Source organism: Corylus avellana, chromosome 4 (assembly GCF_965113065.1).
Source record: "Corylus avellana chromosome 4, dhCorAvel1.hap1.2, whole genome shotgun sequence".
Taxonomy (NCBI): domain Eukaryota; kingdom Viridiplantae; phylum Streptophyta; class Magnoliopsida; order Fagales; family Betulaceae; genus Corylus; species Corylus avellana.
This window is the reverse complement of record NC_142493.1, coordinates 10,387,884-10,399,569: the sequence shown is the minus strand read 5'-3', so window position 1 is coordinate 10,399,569 and position 11,686 is coordinate 10,387,884. Positions and strand designations below refer to the sequence as shown.

The window sequence follows — 11,686 nt, the reverse complement described above, 5'->3', positions numbered from 1 at the left end:
ACCCATGAGGTTGAGCGTTTGGCCAAAGAGCAGGATGTATGCCCAACGACCCAAATATGTAAGTTTAAGGTTTCGACGACCCCCTTTCGTTAGATAGAACTTATTGTCTCACTTAATGTGTCCTCTAGTACTGTATATAACAGTGTGTCGCATTTCATTATAGTAGAGATTTGTGATGTCGGAGGACTCAAGCGAGCACACGAGGTAAGTAACCACTTATGACCGTTTTCCTTAAAACCGTGTGATATGTCAAGTCACTGAGAACGCATATGATATGAGCATGCCTGCGCTTTTGTATAACTTGGTAATTGTCTTAATAACTGGTTAATAAGATGCATCGTATGACATGGTACACCGGTACATGCGCTATAATGGCAATGGGCTTACTATATAAACTTGATTCTATGATCAAACGTGTGTATGAATGTGATATAAGGGCATTGAGTCTAATGGTTATTTCGTGACTGATGCAATCTTAATTGGCAGGTTACTACAGGACGTACATCATTAGTAGTATGGACCGCCCGAGGTCGGATTCGGTCGGGTTACTAGTGTTATAGACGGTCGCGTACAATGGTTGGGTATCGGTATTGTATTACAGGTCTCTTGGGACAGCGCCAACCTTGCTAAGAATGTGTAATATTTCGAGTAGATCATATATGATAGTTATGACGTATTAAAGCATTAGTTTTCTGTATTAAAACACTTAGGCGATTGTCACTGAAAGTACACACCTTTCTTTCAACAAAACAATATTTTATTGGTGTATTAACCGAGACAACTCCTTTGCAAATCTTTGTCAAACTGCACGTTTATTCCTGCTTAATAATAACTAGCTCATGTCGTACCCAATTGTGAGGTTTACTTACTAAGTCTTTAGACTTATGCGATTATTACATCTTGTAGAAAGCCTCTTCTTGGAAAGAAAAGAGGGGCGAGGTTGCCACTACATAGGGTGTCAAAAAATACTGGGAAACTAGGGAGCCGATTCTGATTCCGATGTAAAAAAATCAAAAACCGGAGACCCTGGTTCTGGTCCCGATTTTTGGCACCTGGTAAAAACCGGAAAACCAGAGCCAGGCGATATATATATATATATATATATATATATATATATATATATATATAAATTAATATATTTTAATAACATATTTTACATCTCTCGATTCTTTTTTTTTTTTTTTTTCTGCATATTCTCACTCTTTCCTATTAGTTTCGGCTGCTGCACACTTCACAATCATCCACACACTCACACATTAAGTCTAGGTCTAGGGTTCACACTTGAAGTGAAAAAAAGGCAAATCTCTCTTCTTCTAGCATCTTTTTATACTTTGTTGGCCCTCTCACTTTCGCCTCTCTCATTCTATTTGAGTATTTTCACATTTTCTGAGGAAGAAGTGGTTGATTGAAGGGAAGAAATCACAGGCAGAGAAGAATTGCATATCATAATTTTGTGTTCTTCAAAAGAAGTATGTCAGCAACTGCAAAATCAACCCAACTTATAATATGAAGCAGATCTCTTTGGTGTTTATATTTGTTTGGTTGATGAGAAAGTGTAGGAAAAAAATAATTTTATTAAAAAACCGGTTACCCGGTCCAGATAACCGGGTACGAACCAGAACCGGCCAAAACTTGGGAGAACATGTAGAGGAAGGAGTGGGGAAGGAGGAGGAGGGAACAACCGTAAAGTTAACCATAACGTTTCGCTCCTCCTCAAGCAGTACTATCGGTAGCTTGCAGAGAATTTTTTTCGCAGAAGAAAGGAAAGGCTATATAGACAGGATTTACCTACATGAACTGTGCCTTTGATGATGTGGGAAACATTTTAGTTTGTCATTTAACTGAATGTCGCGTTAGACCAACGATACCCTTATTTGTTGCCATGTCAACAATTTCAGTTGATATTTGGATGCGAAAAGAGACAGAGGCCTCACATTTTAAAAGTATAAAAACATAGGCATTAAAGCACCAAATTAAAAACTGAAATCTCAATCGCAAAATTGGTTACATTTTTATCACACAACTATCTCACACAACAATCTCATAACGTTGATTGGACAATTTCACTAAACTTAAAATTTTATTTTATTTTATTTTTTAAGGTAAAGTTCACTTAATTCCCTCAAACTACTATCCTAATGATAATATACCTCTCAAATTATCAATTACGATAATTTATCCTTCAAATTACCAAAACAATAATAATGTACCTCCAATGCTAGCAAAATGACGAAATTACCACTCTTAAATTTTCAATAAGATAAAAATACTCTTAAAATTTGACAAAAAAAAAAAAAAACAAATTAGTATTTTTGTTTTTATTTTAGTAAGAGTAATTTCGTCATTTTGTTAAAATTGGGGGTATATTGTTATTGTTTTGGTAGTTTGGAGGTAAATTGTTGCATAGTTTGAGGGGTAAATTGTCATTGGGGTGGATCGGGTAGTAGTTTGAGGGGGTTGAGTTAATTTTACACTATTTTTTAACAATAATAGATAAAAATAAAAAATAAAAATAAAAAACAGAGCCAAGAATTATCTTAGGACAGCTGTAGCCTGTAGACACCAACCAAACAACTTTTCACCCTATGTATGTCTTTCAAGTAATAACTATTTTGCGGTCCAAAACAACATCATTTACCAACACACCCCACATTTTCTCCAATCGCTTTAAAAACTTCTCCACCTAAAGCCCACATCAAAAAAGTTAGCAAAGAGTCAAAGAATAAAAATCATTAAAAAAAAAAACTAAAAACAAAAATCCAAATCTCATGGGCATGATGGAAGGCTCTCCGACAACCATAGCTCCCCTGCTCCTCCGAAACCTATTAACCTCTATGTTCATCTACGCCGACAAATCCCTAGTAAACTTGGCCGAAAAATACAAACTTCTTGAAGTAATTCGGTATACCCTAATCGCTTCCTTCCTTTTCCTTCTACGTGTGCTTCCTTCTTTCTTTCCTTCCCTCAATCCTAATCTCGAAAACCATTTTAAACCCACCAAGAAAGCCGATAATTACGTCCCTGCATGCGGTGGCGGTGATTCCGGTATCGGTCGAGCGCTTTCGCAGCTTTTGGCTATAGTTAATGACATCCCGGTTAGCTCTAGGAAGTATGAAGTTGTTCGATCTTTGGCGGAGAGGCTCATTGACGAGAACAACAGGGAGGGTGTAGAGGCCTTGCGTGAGGTCAACCGTACGGCTCTTTCGTCGGCTTTTGCAACAACTCTTAGCCAGCTTGAAGCCGCTGCGGTGGACCGAGGCCAGGACGGAGGTGGGGAAGCCGGGTCGGGGTCCGGAACGGTGGAGTTTCGGTTGAGCCGGGTTGTAAGGGCGGTTCGGTCACTTGGGAATGCGAGGAGGAGTCGGGTTGGGAGCGGAGGGGGCGAGATGAGCCGGTCGGAGAGTTCGGCTGAGAAGCTGGCGGCTGAGCTTCTGTGGCTGGCTCAGAAGTTGGCTGCTTGTGGGGGCGCCGAAGAAGCTCTTAAAAGGTGGGCAGCTTCGGCTAATTTGGCTAGGCTGTCTCTGTGGGCTGAGCCGCGGTTGCAAGGTTTCCTCGTCAAGATCTCAGGTATTCTCCTATACAATTTCAACAATTTGGTCTTGACTGTCGAAGAAACGCTCGTCGTTTTGTTCTCTTCTTGTTATCTTTTTGTTTGGTGTGATGAAAGAACAGGTATATATTCTCTTATAGATTATAGGCAAATTGATAGTTGCGTTTTGGTAAATTAAATTATAGGAAAGAGATACAATTTTAGCATGTAAGTTTAAATATTACTGTAGAAGAAAAAAAAAAAAAAAAAAAAAACTAAATATACAGCACTAATTATTGAGAACTTGAAAAAGTGAGAAAGAAGAAGCAGTCCCACCAATGGTTGAAACTATATATATATATATATATATATATATATATATATATATATATATATATGTTGGATCATAGCTAGAGAAATAGAGAATATGCTTCTCGGAGAGGAATTGCATATTCTTATTGCAAGCTTAGTAGACCATCTTTATTTGACTTTTGAGGTAGAGAATTCGGCTGTAGAACATTGAATATTGTACCACATATAGGGTGTACGTACCGTGTACGCATTCTAATACTTATCACATAAAGCCATTCTAAATTATTAGAACTGCTATTTGTTATTTTTTTATTTTTTATTTTTGTCATATAATTTCTTACCACCACATTCTGTGGCCGACATGCATGATGACCCTCTTTATTAACATTGACCAGATGATATCTCCTTTCTGTTTTGTTAATACCAGTCATTTATCATTATTCAATGATGTAATACTATGCCCATAAATAATATCAAGACATTTTAATTAAGCCCATAGGTTATCCCTTCAAGACTTGGTCACAAAGCTGCAACCAATTTGATCCTATATTTGACAAGTTGTGTCTGATTCTATATTTAACGTATTGGTGGTTCTGATACCAAATGATACAAACCTTAGATATAATTCATCAATAAAAACTAGTTTATAAAAGGAGGTTGCCCAGTAACTTATATCCATATAGTTAGAATTGCATTTAAGTCATGTATGACACTAATTAGGATGGTAACATCATTGATGGATTCCAAACATATATATTTATCTGTTTTTTTTTTTTTTTTTTTTTTTTTTTAAATAAAAAGTTCTTTGTTTGGGGAGATAGACAGCTTTTCAATTTGTTCTTCTCTCTTTGCTTTCCTTAGATCTTAAACAAATTACTAAGTTATCTACTGAATTGCAGCATTCTTCTTCAAGCAAGCCAAAGATATAGGGCTGGACGAAACTGAAGAAAGCAAGGAGCAACAAAGGCACACAAAGGTGAAGATGCTGATTTCATGGCTGCCATTGCTTTGTAGAGCAAGCAATGGCACAGATGTACCAGTCCTGAGCATCAGCGAACGAGCTGAGCTGGAGAGTGTATTGGAGGAGACCATAGAGTTGCTGGAACAGGAAGAGCAGGAACAGGTCTTGTCTCTCTGGCTCCACCACTTCACACATTGCCCATCCTCCGACTGGCCCAACCTCCACGCCTCCTATGCTCGCTGGTGCAATGCTTCTCGCAGGCTCTTGATCCTCCAATGAGTCAACGACGAACAATTGCTTACGAATTGGGTTGGGGGAATTTTCTTTCAATATATGATCAGAAATTTGCTTATCGTATATTTAAAGTGCACATGTTACTTTTAGAATTCCTCCAATCCAATCTGTAAGAAATTTTTGTCTGGTTTGTCTTCTTTTACTTAGTAAAAATTGAATTCAGCTAGCTGCACTTAAGACTAGGTCCAGGATTATGTGTTTAGAAGGGTGTATGTATATCTACCTACAAACAAATGTGCATATATATTGTTTTACAAGTAATTTTATTCCAGAATAATAAAATTTAAAACAAAGGTCAAAACAAAGGGCAATACAAATGTTAGGTTACCTAATTCCTATTCTGCTCTTTTAAACTGAATTAAGACAAAATCAGACCGAGGATTGATTCAAAACTCTTGCTTTCATATTAATTCTATGAAACCAACAAAAACTCTTAGATGATTTACAGAAAACATAATTTTACTATCATTTTGCCTGTTTGTTTCGGCGTAAAATATTTTATTGAAAAAAGTTTTTCTTATTTTTGAATGATTGGCGTGGCATAAAATATTGGTCAATCTGAAAATATTTTCAACTGACCAAGAAAAATAACCTTCACGAGCCATAAAATGGTTTATATGCTTCGCATCTGCATAAACCAATTTATTTTGCTTTCCCACACCACGGAGCAAACAATTGTGAGAGGATTCCTTATTAGGCTTACCTACACGATAGACATCAGACAGTTTTCTCTAAATTCAGAGCTCTCTAATGGGCTTTAGATACATTAGAAGGATCAAAGAAATTTGAAACTGTTTCCCCCTACCGCCAATGTACCTTGATATAACCTGATCGTTTGACTCTACAAGGTCAATGCATGCCACTAATCTATAGATTCCTCGCCTGAAATTTTGAAGCTTCTATTACATCGATCACATATAATTATGGGTTAAGAATGTTCTTCAACAATTTCTCCTAATTGTTGACCTTTGACTTCTTTGGTAAACTTGGTAGCCACCCAAGAAACTTGCCTATCATTAGGGACTTCCTTGAAATTTAATATTTCCTCTACGACACGATCCAATCCAAGAATTCTTTGGTTTGCAAACCACATTGGAATTTCGATATGTCAAGTTTGAACCCCATCTCCCATCTAGTGTTATTAGGCACCAAGGGACACTCCTTCCTCATTCCATGCTCTGGAAACTGGTTAATTAGCTCTTGTTCAATGCTATGCTTGTTATGCTTGTCTGCAAAATGCAGATTTGGTTGAAGGCGACGCCTATTATTAGCAAACGGCCATGGTGGTGAAATATTCAGCTAGTCTATTTGCTGCAAACATGTTGAGTCTATTGCTCATTTCGTTTATACACAACTCTTATGTTGTATATCTTCCTTCACATGCTTCTTTATGTGCTATGGTAGGAAACTAGTTTGGCTCTTGTACCCATTGATATAATGTGATGTAGTGGGAAGTAAAAAATGCAAAAACAATAACTCATAACCCTTTTATAAATCCTAGAAAACTATTAAATTATAGGAAAATTGAAGAAAAACTCTCTGTAAAGTATTCATATTGATAAATTAAGAAAATAACATGAACTAGCGGCCATGCCATCCTTATTGTACTTGGATAGGAGTTAGGGTCGGAACCTTGAAAGGAAAATTACAAAACTAGTCTTCATTAGAAGATCAAAAACTCACTCGAGCTTTGAGCGAGCCAATTATCACAAATACACTTGAGCGAAAGTGTAACACCTTGAAAATTGGACTGAACCATTTTGATAGGGTTACTGGCAATTCCTCCAATTCAATTAACTAGTAACTAAATGAAGGGATCACCCGTCTAATATACTTAGAGTAAATATAAGCGGAAGGTGAAAGTGACACATTTGAGATATCTAACAATTATGAAGTATGCGAGTATTACCATCAATTATAGACTTGGAGCTTCTAACCACAATAGTCATTCTAATCAAGCCTAGTATTGCAAAACAGACTTCTGGCTTCTTCCTTTTTTAAACATCTTCTTAAAATAGATAACCTGATAAGACACGAATACTATGTAAGTCTAAGGCTTACTAAGTAAATCTCACAATTGAGTATGAAATGAACTCCTGTTATATATAGAGGTAAACGTGTGGTTTTGACAAACATATTAGGTGTTGCCTCTATTACTACACCATAAAAGCATAGTTTGGTTTTTAAGTAGTGTACGCGTAATCCTAGCGACAATCACCTGTAAGTTTTAATGTAAAAAATCAATGTTGTATTTAGGTCATAACTATTAAGCATGGTCTATCCAAGATATTACCCACTTTCAACAGAGTTGGCGCTGTCCCGAGGGACCTGTAATACAATACTAGTGCCCTAGATATTGCATGCTACTGTCCATAACACTAGCAACGTGACCAATTCCGATCTCAGGTGGCCCACACTACTAATGATGTACATCCTGTAGTGACCTGCATGCGCTGGTCACGAACAACCATTGCATCCAAGGCCCACACTCACACACACACACACACACACACACACAACCCTTGCATCAAAGGCCCACACACAGACAACCATTTCATCCAAAGCCCACACACACACACACACACACACCAGTTACATTAAAAGTAATTATGCTCATAACATACGGTGCTGAGTCAGCTAACATATCACATGTTTTTATGGAAAGCAGTCGTAAGTATTCACTTTCCTCGTATCTGTGCTCAAATCCTCAGACATCTCAAGTTCTTGCTATAATGAACATAGTTTATCATTACAATCAGTACTAGAGAACCTATTATGAACACATAGGGTCCTAACAGAGAGGTCAAATTGGCTAGAAGGTCATAAAACCGTAATTTCATTCATTATGGATACGACACAAATGTTTTGGCTTATGATTGAACGTTCGGTCAGAATGTTAGAATGCATGCAAAGCTCCTATATTCAAGTCATAACCTAACAAATCTCACTCTAGGCTCTTAATAGGTTCATAAAAACATAGTTAGGCATAGCAACATGCAAGCTTATGAAAACAAGAGGTGTTTTAAACATTTTGAAAACCTTTTTGCTTTTTAAGGAGAATCATAGAACAAGCCTATCATGGTACTTGAAAACCTTGCAAGTAGCATGAAAATCATACTAACAACATGAAAACAACTTAGTACAAAGGGGCTTACCTTAATGAGGGCAAAGCAACCTCAAAATCTCCTTCTCTCTTCTCTAGAATCTATCTCTCTCTTTTAGGTTTAGGGTTAGTGGGATGTGGGAGTGAGGTATGGAGGCTGGAGGGCAGAGGGCGGAAGTGGAGGTATTTATAGGGAAGAGGGGGTGTTGCACGATGGACAAGGAGGAGAATGTGTTAAAATTGCATTTTAGACTGTCATCGAACGTTCATTATTATGCTCGGACGTTCTGTGTACTATTACCCAATGGTTCAAGTGTTGCAGGTTGAACGTTCGGTGTGGTCTTGCCTCGAACATTCTTGCTAGGGGTTAAGGTCAAACGTTCAGTGGTCCCCCATCAAACGTTTGGCTAGAAGCTAAAAGTTGGATTTTTGGTTGTTTTTCAAATAAAAAGGGTTTTAAAGCAATTGTAAGTAACGGTTGTATTATGAAAGTGTTTAATGAAAAATGTTTGTTTTTCCAAATGATTGTATTTTAGGGCATCAAAGAAGGTTACATGTAGCATTGAGTGAACCCTTCGTCCTTTGCTTCCATTGTTTCTTAGCATTTTGCTCAAATAAACATTGAGCATGACTCAAGCGAACTGTCAGGCTTTCTACCATAGTAGTTTCGCTTAAGCGGCCATCAAGTGGGAGTCAACTGAACTCTCGGGTAGTTAATAAATTGCCAGTACCTCCTATTAGAGCATTCTTCCTCAGCTAAAATTTCTCAATAATGTTATGGGCTATCTGGTCTACGTCAAGAACCAAACTTATCATGTTAGTGAATTCTATCAATTTCACTTGATGAAGTAATAAGGTAACACTCATTCCTAAAGCCTAACTTGGTAAGGAAAGATAAATTTAATCACTTTATGATCATTTTATTATTTACTCTCACGTTTTGGTTGTAACTCTTTGTAATTAGTAAGATACAATACTTGAAACTTTTAGGAGAAACTTCAGTTAACCTCCATTAATTTTCATCATTTTTGCAATCACCCCCATTCTAACTAATGAGCTTTTTGGTACACTCTTAGTCAGTGAGTCTCTATATACAACACCCTCAAAATTGAACCGATTCATTTGACCCATCTTGGAAGGGGTACTAGCAATACCTTTCTTGATAAAAAATCTACCTAAATTAATAGGTAAATATTTGTACGTTTTACCTGCAAGTGCACAAGGTCAACATAGTAGTATATGGTGCAAGTACAGGATCATTCCCACGAGGATTGCTGAATTTCCGTTTAAAATTAATTCCCTTAAGTAAATTAGAGATTGAGTTGATAATAATAAAAAGAGTAGAGCTTTGATATCCACCACTAATTATATTCAATTAATATAACAATATGCCAATGCTTTGATCATGTTATGCATATCTAATGTTTGCCAACCTAAGGGCATGGATGTATACTCCTTAAGCTATGGATTTTCCTAAGCAACGAGTTAGGCATGGGTGTATACTCTAACTCTTTTCTTTCCTAAAGGATTTAGCACGGTATATACTAAGTTGTTCTTTAGAAAATCACATGTTCTATGGAAATCGACAAACACACGAGGCCTAGGGCATGGGTGTATACTCCCGGTTCCCCATGTTGATTAACCCAAGAATCGCGGTGTGGATTCTTTTGTTACTTAAGTTAAACCCAGGACTCGGTCATCCAAATTGATCTAACTAACTAGTCCATACCACATGCACATGTTGATCAAGCACACACATGTGAGGAATTCATGCAAGCAGGTATTAATCAAGTTAAATAGCACAACAAGATCATCACAAGGCGCCAATATTGAAATAATAATTTAGCATAACTAGGGTTTCATCTAGCCTTGCTAAGTAAATTAGCTATACATAAAGTTGATGTTAAACATCTTCATAAAATAAAAGAAAAAGAAAAGAAAAGAATAAACCCGAGACTTGAACTTGAAGAGCTCTTATTCTTCTCCTTCCCAAGTCCCCCAATTCTAGAGACTTAAGGGTCTATTTATAGGCTCTAAAAGTCCTAGACAAAGTAGTAAACCTAGGGATTTCGTAGGGTTTTGAGACCTATTACAAATTGGAATTGGAAAACCCTAATATGGAAATACTATCAATCCAACCGCCACTTGATAAGTCTCCTGCGCACGGGTGCGCTCGATCGCATGTCTGCGATCGTTCCTTCTTTTAGCATGCGCTCGATCGCTCCTGGCCTAATTGCTGCTATGTCCTCTCGGGTATTGCTCTCGATCGTAGGTACCCTGCGATTGATCGCAGTACCAGGGAACTCCAATTGTCTTCATTTTCTCTTTTGAGCTCAAATTACCTAGTTTTACTTCTTTTTCTTTCAAAAGCCTGTAAAAGTATAAAAAACACAAAAAAGAATTAAAATTGCCTAATTAAGTAAAACCAAAGGAATAAAACATGCAAGTTAAAGGCTGAAAATATGAATATTTTAGCACTTATCAACCTTCAAACCAATTAATTAGTAACTGGCTAGTGGTATCTTTAATTAACCAAAACATAGTAACATATGCGGAAAGCAAAAATCCATGATCTGAAATTTCTATAATCATAATGTAACGGTCCGGAAATTAATTAACTAGTAATTAACTCTATAGTTCGTCTCCTAGCCTTATCCCTCGCGGGGCAAGATTCAGGGACCTTTTCTCCTTGAAAAGAGAGGATACTAAATAGCAGAAACAAAAAGATTCTAAAAATATTAATCATTACAACCACAACATCTACCAAGGATCATCAAAGTAGCTAAAATGCTATACATATCATCATCTTTACAAGGGATTTATGTTAAACCTTAATATGCAGACATGCATAAAAGCTCTTAAGTCTACAACATAATACATAAGTACTAGTTACCATGAGCACCCGCCTAAGCTTGCAATAAGTCATCAAGCATCTTTTGGGTCGAATCCTCCACAATAACGGAAGCTTCGCGGTATCCATCCATCTCTGCTAAACTATCTATAACAACATAGTTGTACATATGGAGAAAAAGAGAAATAATACAAGGGTAAGTCTAACAACTTAGTGATTATAAATATATATGACGTACCCGTCATTAAATAGTGAACTTTGTTGTTCATAAAACACATGAAACATTATGAGATGATAGTTTATCAAGAATGCAGTATAGATATAATATATGCTTATAATCATGAGTAACAATAATAGTTCAACTGTATGCTCTACCCAAGATATTACCCTTTCTTAATAGGGTTGGCGTTGCCCCGAGGGACCAATAATACAACAACACCGGTGCCATGGATATTGTACACTATTGTCCATCTCATTAGTGGCACGATCGAGTCTGACCTCAGGTGGCCCACACCACTAATGATGTCTGCCCTATAGTGACTATCCATTAGGGAATGGCTGCACCTGGTCATGAAACCATTGGATCTAAAGCCCACACACACACACACATTTGACCATAAAGTTAACCTATATAGT

General features: G+C 37.0%; 1 protein-coding gene across 1 annotated transcript; it reads left to right on the top strand.

Moving 5' to 3' along the window:
- The first annotated feature begins 2,657 nt into the window (after nt 1–2,657).
- Nucleotides 2,658–5,396, top strand: LOC132179196 (1,8-cineole synthase). Its single transcript, XM_059591861.2, has 2 exons — nt 2,658–3,567; nt 4,741–5,396. Exons 1-2 carry the CDS (start codon nt 2,769–2,771, stop codon nt 5,079–5,081), a joined length of 1,140 nt encoding a protein of 379 aa, XP_059447844.2. The 5' UTR covers nt 2,658–2,768; the 3' UTR covers nt 5,082–5,396.
- The last annotated feature ends 6,290 nt before the right edge of the window (nt 5,397–11,686 follow it).